Source organism: Eleginops maclovinus, chromosome 12 (genome assembly GCF_036324505.1).
Source record: "Eleginops maclovinus isolate JMC-PN-2008 ecotype Puerto Natales chromosome 12, JC_Emac_rtc_rv5, whole genome shotgun sequence".
NCBI lineage: Eukaryota > Metazoa > Chordata > Actinopteri > Perciformes > Eleginopidae > Eleginops > Eleginops maclovinus.
Window position 1 is genome coordinate 13,530,063 of NC_086360.1, and position 24,030 is coordinate 13,554,092.

Genomic DNA, 24,030 nt, shown 5'->3' on the forward strand with positions numbered 1-24,030 from the left:
AATCAAACTCCGAACAACAAAGAATGTGCAGACAGTCACAGTTGAAAAACTGCACATTTATGTCTAAAAGGGAATTCATTTCATGTTTAACTTTAAATTAGTTTGTAAATAAGATATGCAATGATGTAAAAAATGCTTATTTTGCCAGACCAACAGGCTACAACATAAAGTTATTCCATTTACAGTGATATTAAAATCGGTTTAAACAGCAAATACTCAGATTTGATGAGCCGGTAATAGCAAATATTTGGTCATTTTGTTTGATGAAAGACTGAACAGATCAATTGTGAATGCTTTAAAAGATAGAGAAAACAAGTAAGATTGTTTTTTGGAAGCACGGCACAATAACTTAATATACATTTTCTTGATTACATGAAAGTAATTAATGTTGCTTACTTAAATATTTCTTGTATTTCTTGCCAGACCATATAACTCGATAATAATATTTCACATAAAAGGCAAAGATTAGAGTTTTTTGTCCTTTTTCCATGAGTCCTCTCAAGACCCCCTGATTTATACTGTGTCCCGGCCCTTGAATTGAGTATCACTGGGGTTAAAATACCAAAGTAATCAAAAACCTGCAAAACTAACTCGACCCCAGCCAACTGCTTAATTGATGCATTTTGTTGAACAATTTAATAATCTAATGTATATATATATATTTACATTTCATGAATTAGTATGTTTACTGATAAGACTCATACTGCACTTTTACTCAACTAATCTCTGAAATGTGCAGCCTGAACATCAGAGTTATCTGCTGTAGAACAGTAGTAGATTACATTTATATTCATATATGTTTTGGGTCAACCACAGCACTAGTAACATCAACTTAATTTAACAGCTTTAGTTTGTTTCCAAAGCAGAACAATGAACCGTCTCTTACCACAGAACTCATTTTCCCATAACTTCAGTATTTACCTGTTCTGGGTAATCTTTGCATTCTCATGATCTCTGAAGTTTCAGTTCATTAAACTCACATGAAGGATAAGAGTTACTGTATGGAACATCGTCTTTCATGAAGGTGTGGTCAGTCATACATGTTGTTCCTCAGAGAATACTCAGTATGATGCTGGTGAAAGAAGCTGTCTCTAGGTAAGAGATAAACAGTGAATCCCCTCTCCGTGGTTGGGTTTGAAACGTGTAGGTGAGGAAAGGAAAGGAGAGGAGGATGTGAGAACTTCCTCAAACTGTTTGCAGTTTCACCCTTTTTTACATGGTGGTCGGCAATGGTAGAAATAGAGAAGCTGCTGTTCTGCATTTCATCTGACAAGAAATGACTTGGTGTTTACCTGAACTGGCACATCAGAGTGAGGTACGATGTGATACTACAGTGAGCTTAATGTGACATTCAAATCCAGGAAATCACATTTTAAACAACCCTTTACTCAATAACTTTAAAATATATGAGATAAATGTGAGATATCCCACACAATGCCGTGAATGTTAATGTATATTTTGCTACTAAAACCTTTTTTTTTCTAAGAGTGTTTCTTATTTTGTGAGGCTTCTGCAATGAGCAGAAACAATGCTTTATTCTCAGTCATACAGACATATGAAGCCTTTGTCTGGGACACCTACTGTGTCCGTCACTGCTGTTTGATCACAACCTAAAAGAGAGAAGGGGAGAGGTGTTTTCTCTTCCTCTTCCTTTGCTTTGAAAGAGAAGCAGGAGGAGAAAGGCAAGCTTCTGAAACACACAGCAATCATCTCTTGCTTTCTGAAGTACGTGCCAGACAGAGAGAATTGGGATTTGGGGGCGTATATTCTTTAAAAACACTCATATGGGTGTTTATAAACGGTCTGGAAACACATACAGCAGGATAATTACAAAGGTTCATCTATTCAAGCTTTACTTTTTGCTTATATTTAAAAGAATCACATTCAGGTGACCAGAAATACACTGCCATAAAAACACAGCTATACACCCTCAAAATAGAATTAAGAAAGGTAAACTGATATCAAAGAATCCAAACATTAGACATTGAACAAAAAACTAAATCACTGTTTATTTCATAAAGATACTCAAAAAAAGGAAACTTAAGCTTTGACGTATCTGAATCCGTAAAAAACAAAGTGTCCTACAAAAAAAGGAGACTAAAATAATGAAATCATTTCAAAACATGGTTCGAGCAATGACATTTATTTTTATTTTAAGATCATAGATTTACACGCTTAAAAGAGACTCAAAGTTAAAGCAAAATAGCATACTTGAGTCAATATTGCAATGATAAGAAACAAAAACAAATATTCTTTCCCTAAATATAATATTCAATCAAAAATGACTTCAACATCATCATCAACCTTCTGTCCGTCTTTGGTATGTTCTGTACATATTACGCTTCACAGCTTTGTATTTCAGCTTCTTCTTTGTTATGATTTGTGCTGTTAACAAACACAATATGTTCATCTTTCCTTTTTTGTGCTAAGATAGACATCCTTTGTAATCAGTTTTATTTACAGATTTATTGTACTTAATTTTCTTCTACCTTCTGATTGATAAACATCAACCTTCCCTAAAAACCATCGCAATATTTCATCTCATATTTCTCATTCATTGTTTTCTTCTTCCTCTCGCGCACCCATAAATTCCATGAACATCCTTATGCGCAAGCGATTCACTATTTCTCCTGCCTGCGATCTGCTGCATCGATGGCAATTTGCTGTTTACCCTGCTCTGCCTCGTCTAGCTCTGTAGAGCTGTCCAGATCATCCTCTATTTCTGAGTTAGATTCATAATCATACAACTGTCTACCGTCTTTCTCGTTGTGGTACACCTGGTCACTTACATCAGACTCATAGGCCATCTCAGACGTCTCCTCTGACTGTAAAAGCTGCACCTGCTCCCCTTCCCCTGCTGCTGAATCCTTCTCATATGTCTGTCCATCTAAACTATGCTGATACGTTTCTTCCTGCTTCTCCCCTGGCCTCAGTTCAACTGGAGATCCCTGCCCAGATTCCTCCAGCTCAGGGATGTACCGGTCGCCACCTGCCTGCTCATGTCTGTCCACCTCAGGACTGTACTGGCTCCTTCTGTACAAACTCTCCTCATCTTCCTCCTGACACGAGCTTCCAGGCATGCTCTCTCCATCAGATTGGGAGAGGTGGAGGCTGGGGAGGCCTGGGGGTTTCTGGGAAAGATCAAACGGCTCCTCTTGGCTGAAGCGGGTGAGGAGCCCCATGGGAGTGGACACGCAGAATCGTCCTCTTTGCCGAAACACTGAAGTAAAAGAAAGAAGTCATTACATCAAACAATTTTGGCAACAACAACATATACACAACATCTACAGTATATGCAAGCATACATCTTTCATCCAGCCCTCTGTCCATGACGCCGTGTTTGACCTTCATGTGTCTAGTGAGGTTTCCCTTCAGCGTGAACTTGCTTGGGCAGTAAAGGCATTTGAAGGGTTTGCTGTCTGAGTGGAGATGCATGTGGCCCATTAGGTTGTGCATCCTGTTGAACTCCTTACCACAAAGCTGAAAGACAAAGGGAGAGAAGCGCACAACTAGGTAAGTTGTTGATTACGTAATCCATACATTTTTACACGACTGACTCACTCACAGTTGTAAAAAAAAAGAAAAGTTTCACCTATACCATACATATATAGAGTCTGATCATCTTTCCTGTTCAGACAGAGAATAAACAAACTTTCTAGAATGTCAAACTTTTTCTTACTTTTAACGACTACGTAATGTTAGCAGTCTAGTCAAGAAGGAATCATCATAGTGTATTAAGGCTGATTATATGTTTTTATTTCACATCTCTGCCATAGTAATTATTAACTCCGGCTGGCAGATGAATGAAGTTGAGTGGGTAAAAGGTCAAATGTTCCCTCTGAAATGCTGTAGAAAAATAAAGTAAAGTAAAAGCAAATAAAAAATTGGGTAACCAACAAATGAAGAACAAGCAGCTAAAAATAGCATGCAAGCAAACCACTTGATTACTTTCCCCCACTGGCTGTTGTAAACACTATTCAAGGATGCTAAAACAATAGACAACCACCATCCAACTATTATTTTTCATTCTGCCAAATCTCCTTTGTTAGATGACTAATTATCGCAGACTACCGAGTTATACAGCAACAAGTAATCATGAATGAATGTGTAGGCATTCACATATACATAGACACACACCCTTTCTCCTTCCTCCTATCCTGGTTTTTCCTCCTTTCCTCTTTGTCTACCCCCCCCTCACTCCCTGACACACACACACAAGAAAAACAGAAAGAAAGAGGAAGCAACATCGAGACAGGGCCAGGAGGAGAACAGGGAAGGGCAACTCCTGCGCTGTCCTTCCTCTGCATTCTTTTTTATTAGGGTGGTCCTTTCCTTCAGGAGGAGAGAGGGACTGTAAACTGTCCAAGAGGACCGTGAGAAAACAGGAAGCTCCCTCCAGCAGCAGAGAAAGCGAGATGAAATCTATTTGAGGGCCTTGTTCTCCGGGGAGGCTGGGGGGCCATTGTTAGAGAGGCAGTTTGTGCAGCGATATCCTTCCTATGGACGAAGAGCCTCCTACTGCCAAAAGCCTCTCAGCTATCTGGTCATCGCCTCAGTCCTCGCACCAAACACCAAGGTCAAAGCTGCATCTCCAATCTTCAATAGCAGCTATAAAATCTATGGCCCTGGGATTAACAATATACTCATTGGTTATTGAGCGGTTGTATTCAGCTCCAAACTCTTGGGTCTGACCAAAAGAGATGGCGCTGACTAAAACGCCAAACTCCAGAAACTTAAAAACGGCAGTCCACAAACCAATTGTTGACATCACAGTGACAATGTCTACTTCTTATATACAGTCTATGTGTACCACACTTAGTCTGATGTTAAATTGAACAGATGTTTAGCACAAGGACTGGAAACAGGAGGAGAATACTAGCCTGGCTGTGTGTTAAGTTAACAGAACCTGCCAGATAATTCAATATAATGCCACAATAATGTTTCATTTTTTACTGATATTTTTTTAACAGAATGAATACATTTTATAAAATGTTATTTAGTGAGCTCAAAAGGCGCTGGTAAGTTTATTTTTTAACCTTTTGACAATTCTACGCTAGCTGTTACCCCTGTTTCCAGTGATAATGCTAAACTATCTGTGTGTGATCCAACTATTCCTTTCCTCATTGAGCGAAAGCAGAATTGGCTGAGAAAAATAACAAGTGAAAGGCCAAAACACAGCGCAAAGATCTCATCTGATGTGTTAGTTACAACCAACCTTGCATTTATAGGGCTTGATGTCCGAATGGACGATCATGTGAGCCTTGAGAGTTTGTTTCTGGACAAAACTTTTGAAGCACATGTGGCACTGGTAAGCCCGAATGTTGGTGTGGATGAGGACGTGGCGCTTCATGTTTGCCAACAGGGTGAACTCACGACCACAGATGCGGCATTTGTGCTCCTTCACCCCCTATAGAATCAGAAAATGTGAAAGAAGTGGTGTGATACATTTTTCCTTAAATGCTGATACCCCCAAAATCCATCTATGCTTCAATCGGTCAAAAAAATCTTAAATGTTTTTTTCTCTTGTTATTCCTAATTAAACATACTTTGTGAGTGAGAGTGTGCTGTTTCAGGTGGTGTGACTGGATGAACTCCATCCCACACTCGCTGCAGATATACGGTCGGATGTCTTTGTGTTTCATCATGTGGTTCTGAAGTTGGCTGGGGTACTGGAAAGTCTTCTGGCACTCTGCACACCTGCAGGAACAACAAGCATATTCTTTATTGAGTCAAATACAGAACTATGATGGTAAAGCAGTAGTTCAACATTTAGAAAAAATGTATTTGCTGCTTTCTTACCGAGAATTCAATGAGAAGATTGATGTCAATGGGGTAATGTATTAGGGTGAGATGCATTTATTTAAATTTTGTCTTAGTGTCCAAAAAAAGGCTGTTACTTACAAGTCTCTAAATGAGTCTACAGAGATTGTTAAGGACAAAAAACGCTGAGAAACGTATTTTCCTAGTGGTAGTGACTTTGAACCTCATGTGACCCTGGTGTAGTTTTTTTATAGCATAATGTTTGTTTGTTTTATTCTAGCAACGCATTTACACTTAAAAATTCTGTGTTCTTCATTTGTTGAAATTAACAGAAGTTGTCAATGTCCCATTTTCAGAATAATCCAAAATCCAATGGAAGAAATAGCGTTTTGTCTAACCAGTGCATTGCTAATTTACGGCCTACAATAATACATCATCACTGCCACACAGGGTTTCATGGCAGATTTTCTTCAGACTAGTTGTTTCCGAGTTTCTATACCTATACTGAGCTAACTTACTGCAAGCTGTAGCTTCAAGTTCAGAAACCAAAGTGGCATCAATCTTCTCATCTGACTCCCAACAATACAATTATAGGGGGTATTTCCAACCAATGCTTTAGCTATTCAGTCATTGAGCTATTTAAGCAATTGGAAGAACAGGTTTTGTGCTCACCTGTACAGGGTGGGGCCTCGATGAACAGTCAGGTGCCTCTTCAGCTGGGCCAGTGTGGGGAAATCCAGACCACACTCCACACAAACGTTCTCCTGTCCTTTCTCATGTTTCAGCTCATGGGCACGAAGCTCACTGGGGTACGCAAAACCTCTGCCGCACACATTGCAGCTAGAGGTGAGGATAAAGTGTGTGAAGGATTAGAATAAAAGAGATAACAGTTCAAAATTAAAAGCACCAGCCACTGAACAACTACCTGTATGGCTTCACGTCACTGTGCTGCATCATGTGTCTCTTCAGGTGGCTGGTCTGAGTGAAGGCCTTGTGGCACACCTGGCACTTGTGGGGCCTCATGCCCTGGTGGGTAAGCAGGTGTGTGTGCAGGTGACTCAGCTGCTTAAAAAGTTTCCCACACAGGTGGCATCCATGCGGCTTGATGCCATTGTGCCCCAGGATATGCGTGACCAGGTTGTACTTGGAGGTGTAGGATTTTTCACACATACGACACTTCCATCTCTTCTGGTCTCCACCCACATCCACATAATAACTGTCGTCCACATGGACGTTGAAACCAAGCTTTTCAGCACTGGTCGTCCCACTGCGAGGAGGTCCGTCACGGCCGCGATGACCGGAGCGGGGGTTCTCTCTTGGATAGAAAGAACCAGCGGGGAAGTGCATGACAGGGCTGGGCATGAAGAAGGGGTATGGGAGGAGGCTGTGGTGGAGAGGTGGGAAGTATGGAGGGGGGAGGAGGAGAGGAGATGAAGGCCACACAGGGCAAGGACTGAGAGGCTCCTGTTTCACCTGCACAGGTAGACTCATACCTGGTGACCTGTGATGAAGCTGCAGTTTGTTTAGCTCAATCATTCCAGGGACTGGCTTAGGAGATGGGGAAGCAATCGGGCGAGGTGGGAAGGAGAAGGGGACATGGGACATGTGCACCACCTTCTTACTGCTGCTTTCTTCTGCCTCCTCTGCTCCTCTGTCAGGAGATTCTGCTCCATGGGCATCCATCTTGAAAGGAGTTCTTTTGCGTTTCTGGGATCCTTCCTTTTGGGCATTACTGGGGCCAAGCATGGGAAAGAAAGCAGGGGGGCTGAATGCACAGTAGGTGTCACTGCTGGGTGATATGCTGGGGTATCGGGGAGGGGAGAATTTTGGGGGCTTCATGTAGAGCCGAGGTGGGCTTAGATAGAAACTGTGCGGAGATGTTTCTTTTTGCTCATCTCTGAGAGAAGGACTTCTTGCTGGTGAGAAAATCCCTTGGTCTGTTTCCATCTTTTCCCTAAAGAAAAACATGTAAAAGAAGTGATTAAGTGGTGAGGTCAAAGCCTTCTGATTATTTATCAAGTAAAGAAATATGTTCGGTATTCAAAGGATGCTTTAGTAAAAGTACAGATGTATTCTGCAGGGGAAAAAAAATTGTCATTTAAAAAAAAAAACGACATAGGTATATCCAATGACTTTGTGTCTGTTTGCTATTCAGGATATGAAACAGTTTTTCTGAAGGTGTCTTTATAAGAAATGTTAACGGGCACACATACATTCTTGTGTGGACACCCACGCCTTTCAGTGTTCGACCTGAAACCTTTCACTTCTTTCTTTCTCACAGATCTCATCCTCTCCTGAAAGTAGGAAGTTATCTGATATGCTCACCTCTACCTCCCATACAGTTTTCGCTTCTCCATATCTTTTTTCTCTGCTCTGTTCATCTTTTTTGAACTGATAACCCAGGAAGAACTTCCTCTTTTCTCCTTCACTGATAACGCTACATAGTGGTTATATCTGTATCGCTGTGAGCAGCCTAAAGCCTGAAGCTGATTAAATAACTGAAAACTGTGACATGTTTTGATGTCATACAGCTTTAAATAACATTTTGTCTGCAGTTTTGTTGTGCACACTGTAGTGTAGATAACTGTCATGGGAAAAAGAAGATGATACTCAGGGGGGAACTGCCTTACTTCTGCATGACATATCAAATGTGATCAATGTTGTATATATCTATTCTATTACTGTAGTAGCTTAGAGCTTATCAATGAGAAACTGCCGAGATCAAGACACTATAGCGTGACCCCTAGTTCTACTTTATTGTTCGTTACATATTGTATTTAAGTTGGCGGTTGCAGATGAAGAAAATACTCTTTATATATGCTATATATACTATATTACATATGCACTTTATGTAAAACTGCATGTAAAGATTCTTCCGTCGATTAATCTGCAATTTATTTTATTTTCATCTCACAGTTTTGCCAGAAAATGTCCAAATGAAGCTCATACAGCTGTTCTTTTTCTATTGTATTTATTTTAAGTTAAAGAAATAGGTATTTTGAAATAATAATAATGAAATGATTTCTTTGTAATTTTAGATTTATTATATGTCTGCAATTTATGTATATATACTGTATAACTATATATGTCTATGCTTAAACTGCATATGTTTGTTTTTTCAAAAAAAATGTAGGCTCCCTGTTTATAAAGAAAGTTGAAATAAAAAACTAAAAGAGTTACTTTTCTGTCGATTGACTGATCACTTAATCCACTATTTTAACTCTTATAATATGCAGTATGCATCAAATTTCAAATACTAACTCACAGTACAGGATGATTAAATACTGTACTAAAAAAATATGATAACAAGTTAAGATGATAAAGTTCTGGAATATATTTAGAGGGAAATCGATGGAGAGATTACAAACACATTCACAATATATTATTCACAGTCATTTGATTTCTACGAATAACGACTTTAGAGCTTCGATGCAATCACTGCAACACACACTCTAAAAACTAAAGAATTCCCTCTTTTCAATAGACAATGAAAATAAACATGACAGAGACACAATGTAAATGCATAATAAATATTATAAAGAAAACAACATGCAAAAATAATATAATTTTGCCTCTTACAAAGATTTTTCAACCATTTCAGATGCATGCTGAAAGGTTCAGTCAGTTTCTAACACGATCCTGGATTTGATTTGATCTTTTTCTTTTATCCTCTTCACCTCTCCCACTGAAGGAGCACTGTGCAGAGACCCCAGGCAATACTTTGCCCCACCATGCATTCCAAACAATCCATTAAAACCCGAAGCCCCTCCTCATATGCCAGCCAGTGTAAGTAAGTGTGTATTTTTGTGAGGCTGCAGCTAAGGTCTGTGTGTGTGTGTGTGTGTGTGTGTGTGCGTGTGTGTGTGTGTGTGTGTGTGTGTGTGTAACTTACCAGCTGAGTGTAGCAGAGTGTGTTATCTGTGATGCTGTTTGCTGAAGGGCTGCTGCAGCTGCTGCTGTTGTACCTGTACCTGTGTATCTCTGCCTCCTGCTCGCACTGCAACTCTCTTGACAATGAGCCGCGCGTCCACGGATAGCATTTGAAGTGACTTAAGAAAGAGAACAGGAACAATCACTTTGTTCTCATTTTTCAGATGAGTACTTTGGAGAGAAGGAAGGAAGGGAGGGGAGAGGAAGTCAACAAGCCGAGTGCCTTCCTGGAGAAAAATAAGGAAACACTAGATAGACATCTCGATTTCTATATGAAAATAGGGATTTGCACAGCTTTTGGAGGAATGGTGAGATTTGAAATTTCACAAAAAAGAAACAATGCAATTTGAATGTTCAACTGCTGTGAAGTGACATGTAGTGAAGGAAGAGGATCTCAGCATGCTATTGCTCATCAAACAGCTCAAAGAAATGTCTGTTGAGACTGGTTTCATGTTATTATAAAGGAAATCCTTTATGTCTTATGATGGAATCTATAGCATATTTTAAGCACTAAAAGTGTTTAAGTTTAATCTGTTTCAAGTCTTTTATATTCCAGAACAAACTGTTTATAGTTAGTTAGGTGCATATCATACAGGGCCTTGCTATAAAGCATAAACACTTATATAATAATTCCACCCAGTAAACCACACCATATCTCTGAAATTTTGGATGTTCAATTTTTCTTTCTTTCTTCTTTTTGTATTTATTATATTGTGTTTTCTTTTTGTCTGATATTTTGTGTACCCCCTGCAATGCAAGACAATGAAACATGAATGCATTGGTTAAATGTGTTAACACAACCACTAGGAGGCAAGAGTGTGCCATTGTCTGAGTTAAACTTGTCAACAAATTGTCTTCACATGGTGACTATCGTTAAGTTTTGTCATCTATCAGTTTGGGTCTAAAATCTAAATAACGAAGCCCCAACTAAAGTCCCAGTCCCCTTTTTAGAAGTTTGCTAAGGTTTTCAATTTATTTTTTAATTGAGATGAGGTGGCAGTTAGCAGATAAGGATAAACCAGTAATTGAGCTCATATCATTGAAAGGGTGAAACTGTCTTTTATGGGTTGTGTCCGATCATTAGCCATTTTAATTAGCTGATGAGACCAAATAACCTCAGACCTAGACAATTAGTGTGTCAATTCCTGTGTAAAATAATCATTTTTTGAATAAAAAAATAATATTTTAAGGTGTGTGTGTGTGTTGTTTTATCATTGTGTCTGTTAACAAACAACTCAGAACTTAACAAACATGGCTGCTCTAAGCCGATGATTAATGAAAAAGGTCTTCTGACATTTGAAACCAGATTTCTTCACTTTACCCCCATCTGCCCTGTAAAATGTACCCATTAAAATAGAATCCTTAGAATGTAAATCCTTCTTTTAAAACAAGCATATCAGAAGTTGGACTGCGCTCTCTTGTCCATTAATGCTTTTAATTATTCCATCTCCCTACTCATTTCCTGACCTCTCTGACTCTCCTGTCATCTCTAACATGCACGGTCACGCACCACGAGCCACTCTGTAATGATTCTCAACAGCAAGAAGCAAACGTGGCCACAGAACTGCGTGGCCCTTTTGACCCGGCCTGAACACTGGTCAGCTTTATTTCCGGAGGTGATAGTAACTAAAATGGGCTCATTAAGGATCTCTAAGTGGCTGTTAGGTCTCTGTGTCACTCTCAGAAAAATCTCTGAAAGTATATAAGACATGTCCAAGGGCGCCAAGAACAGAAGAAGCATCCAGAGGTATCTGAAACCAACTCTTCAAATATCCTGTTCCTCAAGAGACAGAAAAACAGGTAAGTTTGTATTTCTGCAGATTAGTAGATATCTAACTTATATTTGTGGTTTGGGAACTTAATAGTTTTCTTCTTAATCTTTTCTTTCTCAGCAGAAATGACTGGCGCTGCAGTGTCCGTGTGCCTACTCTTTGTCCTGTCTGTATGTTCAGCGTGTTACATCTCCAACTGTCCTATCGGTGGGAAGAGATCCATCATGGATGCACCGCAGCGAAAGGTGAGCTGCTTTTACCGGATTAATAACAGCAGATTCTAAGATGCAGTTGTTGTTTTTTTAAGTCAAGTCAATTTTATTTTCACAGTCGAAAGTCACAAGTTTTTTTGTCCAATTTTTTTCTACTTTATCTGTATTGTTTTATATACAGTACTACACCCTCTATCCTCAACCAATCAGATATAACTTTTAATCGTGACATAACATTTCTTATTTTCAAGACAATGATTTTCATAGAATCCACAGAAATAATTTCAGGAAAATTATACTTAATAAATCATACTTTTTCAAATATCTACATTTTTAAAATCTTATTTAAAAGAGCTTAGTTTTTTCTGAACCTCTCAAACATATTGAATTTCTCTTTAGAGATTAAAAGACCCATATTCCCATGATAAGTATGCTCTACACATAAATACATTGCTTTGACACACATGATAAATAACAGCAATAATAATAGCGGTTTTTTTCCACAGTGCATGTCTTGTGGCCCCGGAGACAGGGGCCGCTGCTTCGGCCCCAGCATCTGCTGCGGGGAGGGCATTGGGTGTCTGCTGGGTTCCCCGGAGACAGCTCACTGTGTGGAGGAAAACTACCTGCTCACACCCTGCCAGGCGGGAGGGAGACCCTGTGGATCTGAGGGAGGACGCTGCGCTGCTTCAGGACTCTGCTGTGATGCAGGTCAGGATGTCCTGTAGAGCACGTTCAGACAGTAGTGTAACGAACCATCAGATGCCTGAATTGAGTAAAAGTAGCACAGTCCTGCTTTCAAAATTTAAGTTAAACTAAAGTGTAGTTGACCAAAACGGAGCTGCTTCTAGTTGTTTCAAATGGTTTTAAGTGGGGATTTATTGTATTTAAGGCCCTCGACATATTTAAAAAATGGAATGAGTGAGGTGTATAAAGTAGCATACAATTGAAATACCTCAGAATTGTTCATTGATATTCTGGTATTTTTCTATAGTGTTACACACTTAAGCTACTAAGGCACATTCTAACAAATCTGCAAATGTGTTTAAATTGGCAGCATAATGTAGTTGCATTTGATTTCTGCTAACCTATTCATCCTTAACTTTTTTTTAATCATTTGCCCTCTTGTTCTGAAAAGGTCCATGGTCCTGGGTCATAAAACCTGATAAGAGCATATTATAACCTTAGATATTTGCGCCAACAGACCACCATGTTCTCAGTTATAACTCCTTTTTTTCCCAAACCCTGCCACAGAGAGCTGCACTACAGATCAATCCTGCCTCATGGAGGAGGAAGGAGACGACCAAAGCAGTCAGTTCGAAGGCAGCGACCCCGCTGACCTCTTCCTCAGGCTGCTGCATCTGGCCGGTCACACTTCTCATCGAGTTCACCAATGAGCAGCTCCTGACGACCTAGCCTCACGGGAAATGGCATTTGTAGCTGTAGTTCAAAGTTGTAGTTCTATTTGTCATTTTGCTCTTTCCCCTGGAGTACGTCTGTAGAGTGCCCTTGTCAATATATTTTTCTGTATGAAAATAGGGATGAAAACTGACAGTGGTCATCCAATCTGCATGTTGAAATAAAGTTTTGAGAGAGTATAAAATGTTGTTTCTTTATTTTAGAGGCACCTGAATGAACCTTGTGCAGAAAACGTTACCACTTTACAATAAGACTACCCTATAAAGGATTCATAAAGGGTTTATAATTAGGCTATTAATTAGGTTGTAAACACTCTATTAATCATTAAGAACCATTTATAAACCAGTTCTGCCACAGTTTTCATACATCAACACAGGCTCACTATTTGGCAAGATGACTAAGTCTTATATTGGATACCTAGCTCACTTCGTCTTCTTCATCAGCCAGCATCCTCGGTATCTGTTGTTCACTTAGTTGATTCTCCCCCCATCCATCTTGATGTTTTGTTTATCTCTGGTCTTATAAAAGCTTATTAATGATTTATAAAGTGTTCACAACCTAATTAATACATTAATTACAAACTATTCGTAAACCTTTTATAAGGGTAGTCTTATTGTAAAGTGGTACCTAGAAAACTTAGCTGCAGTAAGGATAGTTTCCTTCAAAATCATTTTCACCATTCAATAAAGAACAAGTCAGCATAAAGCTTATCAGGCGGCAATGTAACATCACTATCAGCAAATGCTCAAAGCCGGCAACCGTCTTTATCTTTTCACATTTTCGGCTTTGCATGATTCTGCAAAAGTGTGAATCCACGGGATCCTCACATGACAGTGTGTGTGTGTGTGTGTGTGTGTGTGTGTGTGTGTGTGTGTGTGTGTGTGTGTGTGTGTGTGTGTGTGTGTGTGTGTGTGTGTGTGTGTGTGTGTGTGTGTGTGTGTGTGTGTGTGTGTGTGTTGTATCATGGCAAATCCAGTGTATCACTGTTGCAACACAGTTATCTCTTATGGTCGTCACCTTTGATCAATTCCTGCCGTTCTAAGATGTACAATAAATGGCACATTTAAAATATTAGATTGAAGAGTGGTAGTCTGACAAATGACAAATAATAGATGGTTGCTATTTTGTTTAATTGAACAGTCTGCTCTGTGAGAGATATTTTCTTCAGGATCTTATCTTGAATAGTGACCTCGTCAGTGAGTACCTTTGTAATTATTTGTAGAGTATAGTTCACACTGTTGACATCACTATGAACCCCAGAAAAGAAAATATATGTTATACGATATGATACTATCTCAATATTAACATCAATATTAGAACAGATATGATATTACATGAAAACTATGCTGAAAACCCTTACCAGAAGAGTATTGTATCTTAATTTGTATCTTTTGAAGGTTCAATCTTTTGGCATGATCTGTTTGGGCAACAGTTTTCCCTGGCATGTTTTCGTTGCATGTATGCAAACTAACTGATTTTAACAATGACATGAAAACTGTGTAAATCATCTTGCAGAAAAAAGAACAGAAGGGAAGACATAAAAGAATTGAGAGAAAGGGTTGAAAAGAGGGAACAACAAGTGGAGGAAGGAAGGAGAACGCAGCAAAATGAACCCTGACAGCAACCTTATGTCCAGTCAGCAGTTATCAGGGGTACCATCCATGCTATGCCATCATATGAGATCAGAGTCCCAATGATATCATTACACTATTCTACTATGCAGGCATTTTGACTTTAAAATACTGCAAACACAGTTCACTATTTTTTCGGCTGCACCAAGGATGACCTCACCTCTGTCACACCCTGTGCCTCTTTATCTATTTATGTACCTATCTGTGGTGGTGAATCTTTAGGAGGGCTGAAGTTGCCTTTATTAGAGACTCCATGGGGTTAATGATTGCAGGCTGAAGTTGGAGAGTATAAAGTAGGCAGCACACCGCTGGTTCTTCTTACCATCACTGTCTGTCACCATGTCTTTTTCTGGAAGGTACCAGCTGGAGTCTCAGGAGAACTTTGAGCCTTTCATGAAGGCTATTGGTAAGATGGCCACTTTCTTTCACAACGTTTTAAAGGTTATGTATTATGTGTTTAGGAAACTGGGCAAATAAAGTTATGCTATTAAATGGCTCGCTGACTTGTTGGCCAATACATTTTTTGTATCTTTCTTTTTTTAAACTATTGCTTTTTTTTCTTAGGGCTCCCTGATGAACTCATCCAGAAAGGCAAAGACATCAAGAGTATCTCTGAGATTGAGGAGAATGGTGACCACTTTAAAGTGACAGTCACCACTGGCCCCAAGGTCCTCGTCAATTCCTTCACCATTGGGAAGGAGGCAGAGCTGGAGACCGTCACTGGGGAGAAGGTCAAGGTAAGAGAGGACACTTAAATGAATCTTTAATGAGATAATGGCAGATTAATGTCACTAATTATACAAGAATTATGTTACCATCTCGGATTAAAACTTATCTTGTATTGTGCTTTTCAAAGTCGGTGGTTCATCGTGAAGGCAACAAGCTGAAGGTCTCCCTGAAGGGAATCGATTCTGTCACAGAAATGGTGGATGCGAACACTATTCTCAATGTGAGTAGACACAGTTGCCACATTTAAGCATCATTATTCAATGACTTTTGTTTTTAAATGGGACTCTTTCTCTTGGTCTCCCCTTCTTCCAGACTATGACAGTTGCCGGCATCGTGTACAAGAGGACGATTAAACGCATTTAAATGTTTGCACTTTGGAATAATAAAATGTAAAAAAAAGGCAAAGCTGTCTTGCTTTATTTAACCTTAAATGCCCCTAGATGTTGAGTCTGACTCTGCAGGTCATGAGTAATTTCCAAAGGATAACAACAACTAACAGTTAAACACTTTTTTTTCTTGTGCGTGTTTGGGGACATACAACTTCAGAATCAGAAATACTTCATTTATCCCAAACTGGGAATTTTTTTTAACTTGCTAAAGATCACTCCAATAGCCTGCTTAGTTTGCATGAATCAAATTCAATTTTGAGGCAAATGTGCTAAGACAATCTACAGTAATGCCTTTGTGTTCATAATAAATGCTCATCTTCTGCAACTGGCTCATGTTTGCTTTTCACACTTGCAGTAAAAGGGAAATTCATGGGGCCATTTCAAAAATCAAAAGTGGAAAGCTAAAAGGATCACAAGATAAATATTGATCGGGCAATGCCATGCAGTAGAAGCTGATCAAAGTGCAGGGGGAGTCTGACTAGCTAAAGATAACAGTGTTTTGAGCTACACATAGAATTGGGTTACCGCCTTAGCTTTGACGTAATCCAGCAGCTGCCTAAAGCAATAGATAACTCAGAGGCTACAAAGGGCAAAGATATGTCTCTGAGGCCTTAGTTGTCAAACACTGGCATTAACAAGTTTGCACTGTTTTCTGGCTTCTCAAAACTCATCCTAGAACATATTTCAAATCTGTTCAGATATTTTCAGGCTATTTTGTTTTTCATGTTCTATCTAGAGTGCAGCTGTAAAGGCTCTAAAGTGGCAGTGTCATATTTCTCACTTTTAATGCATAACCCTTTTACATTTAGATATACATTTCATTTTTCTTACAGTATGTGATCAAGAAATCTGCCAACTTTGTGCAAAAATGCAATCTTTCTTCAAACAGGGCTATAAAGTAACATCCATACTGTATCTTAAAACTGTCACCACTTACAGTATATTCTTCTCAACAAGAGTGTAGAGAACCTACAGAATGTCGATCAATGGTTTTGCATTATGAATCTTAAATCTGAAGAAACTTATTACATATCTCAATAAAACCTTAATTTTGTCGGTGGTAACAATTAAAAGACATTTCGGGTGATTAGTTTGGTCTAAAGCTTTGCCTAAACTCAGATTTAAAGTGTGACATGGTAATGTTTTTTTCACAGTGTATTACCATAGTGTATTACCTGTTCTTTTACATAACCTTCAAGCAAAATATTGCCATGTTGCATTGCCAAAGCTTGAGTGTGCCTGTGGAAACCTGGTTAAGATGTATCTAATATCAGAAAGCATGGCTAAAGTATTAATGGCTGGGGAGTAGAATATTCGTTTCACACTGCATGGGATGTGTTTCGAGATGTCTTGGTTAAGCAAAGGGACAAATGTATCAACAGGGAAGAAGGGAAAAAGAAAGTACTGAAATTGTATCAGACAAGAAAAATGCTAACCCAGTTTGATGTGACATCTTTTTAATGAAAAGCGTAACTACAAAATTAAATGAAACAGACTGTGACTAAACGTGTAGACTCACACACTGACACTCAGAAAACGTAACGGTAAACAGTGGGGTGTTTTTCCTTCATCGTCTTAATCACTTCCTCCTGTGGAAAAGGTTCTTGATTCCCTCCTCCACAGACCTGGGTTCATGCATCATGGTCATGGGTTTGTTCTTCAGTGCTGCCTCTCTCATACTGTGGTAAACATACTCGTTCTGCTTGAACATCCTCAGCTCCATCTCTGTCTGCATACGCATTGCCTGTAGAAATATAATAAAGGACACATTAGCTCTTTAAATGTGAGTATCTTCTATATGATAAATGCACGTTTGAAACCTGTTTCATCAAATTTGAACTATATTTAGCTTTGAATTGTATTTCAAAGCAGCCAAAGACAAGCTCACCACATCAAAATGCAGTTTTGTATGCAGATGTTTAGGTTTTAAGGTGTTTACCTCGAGGTCCTTGGTGATGGGATGTGTTGGGCCGTGGGTTACCATGAGAATGGCGTAAGCCCTGCAGACCATCCCATGGCCGACCTCTATTTCCCCTGCTTGCCAGTGAGTCACTCCTGCTCGCATGGCAGCCATACCAAGAGCAGCATTGTTCGGGTTGTACAGTTTCCTATCATGGGAAGAGATTTGATTTGTTTTAGGATTTATTTTCTTCATTTTTTTCTTCATTTTTTACATTGTCTATTCATCTGAAATATCAGATAGAATATTATGTGCAAGAGGCATAATATCTCTGTCCTTACATGTATCCCTCCACCATTTTGCGGGAATAATCTGCAGCATCATTAAAGAACTGCAGATAAGATTGCACCTCACTTAACGTGCTCCACATCCGCAGCTGGTAAATGTGAGTGTCAGCCAAAACTGGCTCTGTCTTCTCCAGGCACCCCTTGCAGATCTTTACCACCTGAAAAGATACAAATCAATAGATGAATTGGATTTTGTAGGTAGGAAATATAGGAGAAAAACATTGAATTTGGTATTGTTATGGATTAGATACAATACCTCATGGTAGTTGCCATTTAGTCGAGCCTTCTCCATTTGCTCCATCATTTCAAAGCAATAATCTGTGGCCTCTTTCACTTGTTCCTCTGTAGGCTAAACAGTGAAAATGAAAGACACATCACATTTAAAAGAAAACACCAAGAACCGTTATTAGTTTTAACACAGGGGTTCACAAACTCAAATACATCATAAAAAAATCATTAAGAGAACATGCTTGTTTTTAGATAGACACCTATCTAAATTGGCCTTGTCTTAGTCCACAAAGGTGAAGGTCTGATTATATTTTATCTTAATCTTGAGGACCTTTGAACTGCTGAAGAGGCCCTTTCCTAGAGTGGATATTTGACTTAAAACAACCATATTTCCATTAGTGTATCATTAAAAAACAATGATTACGCAATATGGTCATTATCAGCCATTCAAAGAAAGTCATAAATAAGGACTAACCTAACTTTTTTGGGGTGATGGTTCCTGACACATGCTTTCTGACCCACACATACAAACCACTCTACAGGAGGGTGTGTGTGTGTGGGTGTGTGTGTGTGTGTGTGTGTGTGTGTGTGTGTGTGTGTGTGTGTGTGTGTGTGTGTGTGTGTGTGTGTGTGTGTGTGTGTGTGTGTGTGTGTGTGTTTTTTTTAATCACAGATTAGGATAATGGCAAGCCGTCATTCAAGGCCATGGAATGTTTTTATGGAATGACAGTGTCATGCATTGATTGACTGTTACTGTTTTATGAAGGTTTATTTTGAGTACTTTGTCACTTACAGACAGTTTGTAAGAGTATACCATTGGGAGTTATCTTTGTTAAAAATAGGACCTGCTGCTCTGCTTCACATATTTCCCCTCTGTCCTTATCACCCATGCCAGTATAAGGTGGTGGGAGGATTCTGTTTTGTTCTGCCTTATGCCTTGTGCAGTATAAAATCATTCTCCTCGTTCATTAAAACATTAAACTCAAAACAATACATATGTATGTCTGTATATGTATGTGTGTTTTATGTTTGTATATATGAATATATAATGTATTTCCTTTTTCTCTTTCTTTCTTGTATTTTCTTTTATTATGTTTTTGTTTCTTCTTCTTTTTGGGGATATATACTTGTGCAAAGTATTGTGCTGAAAGACGAAATACCAATACAAATATTTTTCAAAAAATGTATAAAGACACAAACCTTGACGCCGTCCACTTCCAATCCCCCAAACTTCAAGTCATCTTTGATGTGGTCCTTGCAGTGCTCACATGTGCAGTCAAAGAAGTATTGCGTTTTCAGCAGCCTCTGTCTCTCCTCGGTCAAATTCAGGAAGTCCACGTATGCAACTGTGAGCTCGTCTCCTCCTTCAATCTTACCCAGAGAACGCAGCTCAATCCTGAAGTAGAGAAACATGGTTATATACAAGCAGATGTGCAAAATATAAGCAGAATTGACTTGATTTAGTCTTCTCACTGTATAGTCTTTCATATACAGTATTCAATTGGTGGTGAAACCCTGTTTCAAAGTTTTGCTTTCTGTTCAGTCAATCCAGCAGAAGGATTGAAGGAATGGATGTAAATGAAGATTATTTCACAGTTAAACTATTCAGTCAATTTACCACTTTTTTGGATTGTCTTTATTCCTTTTAAAAATGTGGGATTTATTTCAACAACAATTAATAAAAAATGCATGGCAAATACTGACATGTTGTAAATGTTAAAACAAAAGGATTAATAAAAGGCTTAAAGATGAAATAATGCAACTTTTACAATGCTTTAATTTGTACATAAAAATGTTGTTTTTGATGTTACATGGTGTTAGAGGTGAACAACTAGGAGTGAAAGTTGTTATAAATGAGTGAAGCTTCTAATACACTCTTACATAGCAGCCTGTGTCGGAATGATGATGGACACACATTGCGATCACACAATGACAAACACACAAAGTGACAAACTAGCAGCACAAGAGAGAAACTTTGTGTGGACACGGCACTCTGTCTTTGTGCAGAATAAGAAACCTTTATATAAAGATTAGAGCATTTCTACAATAGACGGAATGGGAGGAGGGAAGGCATATTATGTATAATATAATGTTGAAAAAGAAGGCTATGAAGATTAAAAAGGCTCAGGTTGAGGTAACGCACCTCCGTTGAGAATGAAACATAGTATTCACTGCCGATTGACTGAAAGACAAACAGGAAGCAGTTTTACACCAAATACAACCTGACAAACACATTCACACACACAATATATAGGCAAACACACACTTTATATTTTGAAAGAAATACTAACGAGACTAAAGTAAGTGTTCCTTAACTTACTTGCCGTGGTTGAGGATCACAGTGCAGTTCGGCCAGCAGTCATGATTCACCATGCAAAGATTTGGGAAAAGACCCACTCCCACTGCCTGGAGGCCCCTCTGGTCACTCACAGTAAAACCATTACAGTTAACCTGAGAGAAAGAGGGAAATGTTAATGTGAACACACAGCTGTTAAAAAATATATATTGTTTTGGCCTTTATTCACTCTTAATTAAAGGGACAAAGGACAAATAAAGCAGTGACTGCAGCTGTGGCATCATTAAACCAGTATACTCTCACTGTCATATGGAGTCACAAACTACATCAGAGGCTTTTCAAGATGATAACCAGGACTTGAAGTAAGTAAAAACATTCCTGCTTACAAATGATGTTCCTCTCTCTGACTTTTCTCTAATCTTTGCTGCTTTTTTATCCTGGAAACTAAAGGCCTCTCAAACTATAAACTGCTTCATATTATTTATAAGATAAAAAATGGTCTAAAATAAGATTGTCCATAGTACCAGAACAAGGGCCTGTTCTTTCGTTCTACTACTTAGAAAGGTTTATTAAATGTCAATTTGGGCAGGTTTTGTCAGCTCACAAGGTCTATGCTTTATTTTTACTATTTCAGTCATTGGTAAAAACATCACATGATCTGAGCTGCAGGGCATATAAACTCCTGTATTTCCTATAGTAAGAGCCATGGGCATGTTGAGAGGATTTCACAGTTAGACAAAACCTTTGTGAATGTTTAACAAAACAACTTGGGGAAATGAGGGATGGGCCATAAAGGGATAGCACATATTAACATACTACTCCAAAAATGTGTGAAATGTCATCAATCGTGTGCTGCTTGCTGTTGCGGGGCCAGTAGTCCAGGAAGTTGTGGATGTCCACTTTGAAGTCCTTCAACTCGTCCTCCTGCATGTCAGTAATGTGATCTTCCAGCTCCTCCATTGTTACCATCTGAGTGTCCGATAAGATGCTTCCGTCTTTGTCAAGTCGCCACAGGATGCGAGCCACCAAACTGACCACAGAAAAAAAACCAATAGAAGAAGAAAGGTAACTCTTAGGTTCACGATAAAAGCAGGACTTAAGACTGACTGTATGTAGGCAATACATATTAACTGTGCCCAAGCCTGTTCAGTTATACATCCATGTATGCAACACAGATAAATCTGAACTTTATAATCCACGGCTGATGCAGAGATCACACTTCATGTCTTTGTATAATTGAGACTGGATTATTGTAAGGTTTTATTTGCATGCCTGCCATGTGTTAGTGTGTAGGTCTTCAAACTACTGCTGCTTCTATTGATTGGCACCTGATCCAAGACTTTAACCCTAACCCTACCTCCCTGATTTCCTAAAGCTTTTTACTCCAAAGTAAGGACTCTCCACTTTCAGAGTACAGGACTCCCATCCATCCTTTTTTCTTATCATGCCTCACAAACAACATTCAACACCAGGCTCTATTTTTCATTTTTTACGAAAGATTACCAAATAGTCGAAACCTTCCTCTTATTGTATCCACAGAAATCTCAAATCTATATTAAGCATGTAGCAACTTTCTATTTCCTTTTCCTTCCACTCACCGAATGTTCTCGTTCGGTGCTTTGCCATACGTTTTTATGGCAGTACATTCTTGCTTGTGTTCGGCCCAGCCGGCTCGCTGGCAGGTGCGGTCACAATAATGAGCAAATTTGCACTGGCCGCACTTCTGTAGCTTTTCTTGCCTTCGGAAGCAGCTGTGGCAAATACGCTCAGCTAGGCTGATGAAAAAGAGAGGAAAGATGTTATGGTCCATATTTGACAGAACATGCATAATGTAGATAAAATAGCCTTTAAGGGGGCAGTTCTCAAAGGAAGAGTTAAGCACATTTGCCTTAGGTAATACCTGCGGCCTATTGCCATATTGACTGTTTTTTATATTAATAATTATAAGTTTGAAGGCTATATTTCCGATTTGTATGGAAAAGATTGATGTGCATCAATTCTCCTAATATTATTGTTCACATCACATCATCTCTACATAAAATATTAAATAATTTAGTCAAATTCAGCGTTCCAAGTCTTCCTCTTATGATGGTTACTTCTGACATATAGTTTGACCCGAGATGTTATATAAAACACATTTGAATCTTGATGTTTTACACATGCTCTTTGTTGGATTTCACTCCCTTTTCTCATAAACAACAGCTCGTTTATAATGGTAATTTCAAAAAATATCACAGATCATACATAAAAACAGCATACACATTCTGATAGTAGTATATGACAGTAGATAGTCAAACTGAGCACTATTTTTCAAAAGATACAAAGGTGGTCACAATTTGTGATTGTTTTTCAATGCGATTAACACTTTTAGCACTTTTAGCACTTTTTCAGTAAAGATAAAATTCCCCTGAGACTGGAGGTACCGTTTCACATCATGAAGGAATGTAGATAGGAACATAACCCTTTTGTCAGGGATTAAACCAGAGAAAAATAAGTCTCTATGGCCTTTCAAAACAGGAAACTTTAAGATGTTTTAGTTAGATAGTAAATCTAGAGACAGACAGATGTTAAATCAAATATATATTTCTTCTGCTGATATGATGAAGTCTCCCTCTCCTAAGCGTACACATCTCAAATTTGGGTCATCACTGTACCTGTCAAACACAACAGCTGCAACACTGGGTTCAGCAAAAATGACGTCTCCAGCCCAAAACTCCTTAGTGGCCTTAAGACCCCTCCCCTTTCCAGGTGAGTCGAATATTGTAACGTTCTCCATTATTCCTGCACTGGTTCCTGAGATGCTGGTAAGCAGTGAATCAGTGGTGAGTGGATGGCAGAAGCTTCAGTGGAAGAGAAAAGCTAAATGCAGTGATAGGGTAGTTAAGGAACTTGTAGACCAATCTGTGCCCTCTGTGTTCTTCAATGACAACTGCACATTCCACCCCCGAGGTACTAAAATAGCCCTCCACCTCATGAACTGTACCAACAGACCCAAAATGGGTTGGTGGAGATTTTTCTACCTCCACTGAGAACTGACATGTCTTATACTGTCAATAAAACCAACAACACCATCTCAAAGTCACACCACTGAAACTATCACACTTTCAATGTGATTCTCAAATGTATTCAAAATGTGGGGTAACACTCTAGAGTTTTTGCCCTGTTTACCGGCAGAAAATCCCCCTACCCCCGACAATGAATTGGTAGGTTCCCTGTTGCTGGGGGTTATTTTTGGCCCACAGTTGGGGCTGCCTATCAAGAGTCAGTGGTGACGTTGGACAGCTGTGAGAGTTGACAGATACAGAGCTGATTTGATTGGCAGCCTCTACTCTGTTCTGGTGCTTTCTACTACTTAGTCTGTACAACACATGACACCAAGCACGTATGGGGGAGCCACTTAAGGATTCCCAGGATCTA

The 24,030-nt window shown here is 39.0% G+C and overlaps 4 protein-coding genes across 7 annotated transcripts; 2 read left to right on the plus strand and 2 right to left on the minus strand.

The window, feature by feature from the left end:
* Positions 1 to 2,127: 2,127 nt before the first annotated feature.
* znf366 (zinc finger protein 366) lies at positions 2,128 to 9,859 on the minus strand. Of its 2 annotated transcripts, none has more exons than XM_063896455.1 (7): positions 9,653 to 9,859; positions 6,686 to 7,714; positions 6,433 to 6,600; positions 5,547 to 5,697; positions 5,216 to 5,407; positions 3,306 to 3,480; positions 2,128 to 3,220 (listed from the first exon to the last, which is right to left on the minus strand). In XM_063896455.1, exons 2-7 carry the CDS (start codon positions 7,705 to 7,707, stop codon positions 2,622 to 2,624), a joined length of 2,307 nt encoding a protein of 768 aa, XP_063752525.1. In that variant the 5' UTR covers positions 7,708 to 7,714; positions 9,653 to 9,859; the 3' UTR covers positions 2,128 to 2,621. The 2 variants fall into 2 exon arrangements, with proteins under 2 accessions (XP_063752525.1, XP_063752524.1); XM_063896454.1 differs by lacking the exon at positions 9,653 to 9,859 and adding an exon at positions 9,340 to 9,567.
* Positions 9,860 to 11,383: 1,524 nt separating this feature from the next.
* LOC134873804 (isotocin-neurophysin IT 1-like) lies at positions 11,384 to 13,259 on the plus strand. 2 transcript variants are annotated; one of them, XM_063897668.1, is made up of 4 exons: positions 11,384 to 11,490; positions 11,586 to 11,707; positions 12,181 to 12,385; positions 12,929 to 13,259. In XM_063897668.1, the coding sequence occupies exons 1-4, from the start codon at positions 11,400 to 11,402 to the stop codon at positions 13,069 to 13,071; spliced, it is 561 nt and encodes a 186-aa protein (XP_063753738.1). In that variant the 5' UTR covers positions 11,384 to 11,399; the 3' UTR covers positions 13,072 to 13,259. The 2 variants fall into 2 exon arrangements, with proteins under 2 accessions (XP_063753738.1, XP_063753739.1); XM_063897669.1 differs by having other exon boundaries at positions 11,430 to 11,490; positions 11,583 to 11,707; positions 12,929 to 13,252.
* A 1,618-nt stretch (positions 13,260 to 14,877) lies between these two features.
* On the plus strand, positions 14,878 to 16,167 carry LOC134873896 (fatty acid-binding protein, liver-type-like). The gene is made up of 4 exons (XM_063897798.1): positions 14,878 to 15,130; positions 15,289 to 15,461; positions 15,581 to 15,673; positions 15,766 to 16,167. The coding sequence occupies exons 1-4, from the start codon at positions 15,064 to 15,066 to the stop codon at positions 15,814 to 15,816; spliced, it is 384 nt and encodes a 127-aa protein (XP_063753868.1). The 5' UTR covers positions 14,878 to 15,063; the 3' UTR covers positions 15,817 to 16,167.
* A 1,115-nt stretch (positions 16,168 to 17,282) lies between these two features.
* On the minus strand, positions 17,283 to 23,549 carry smyd1b (SET and MYND domain containing 1b). 2 transcript variants are annotated; one of them, XM_063896424.1, is made up of 10 exons: positions 23,268 to 23,549; positions 22,212 to 22,388; positions 21,430 to 21,643; positions 20,638 to 20,768; positions 20,461 to 20,499; positions 19,518 to 19,713; positions 18,346 to 18,438; positions 18,084 to 18,247; positions 17,782 to 17,950; positions 17,283 to 17,586 (listed from the first exon to the last, which is right to left on the minus strand). In XM_063896424.1, the coding sequence occupies exons 1-10, from the start codon at positions 23,387 to 23,389 to the stop codon at positions 17,422 to 17,424; spliced, it is 1,470 nt and encodes a 489-aa protein (XP_063752494.1). In that variant the 5' UTR covers positions 23,390 to 23,549; the 3' UTR covers positions 17,283 to 17,421. The 2 variants fall into 2 exon arrangements, with proteins under 2 accessions (XP_063752494.1, XP_063752495.1); XM_063896425.1 differs by lacking the exon at positions 20,461 to 20,499.
* Between the last annotated feature and the right edge of the window lie 481 nt (positions 23,550 to 24,030).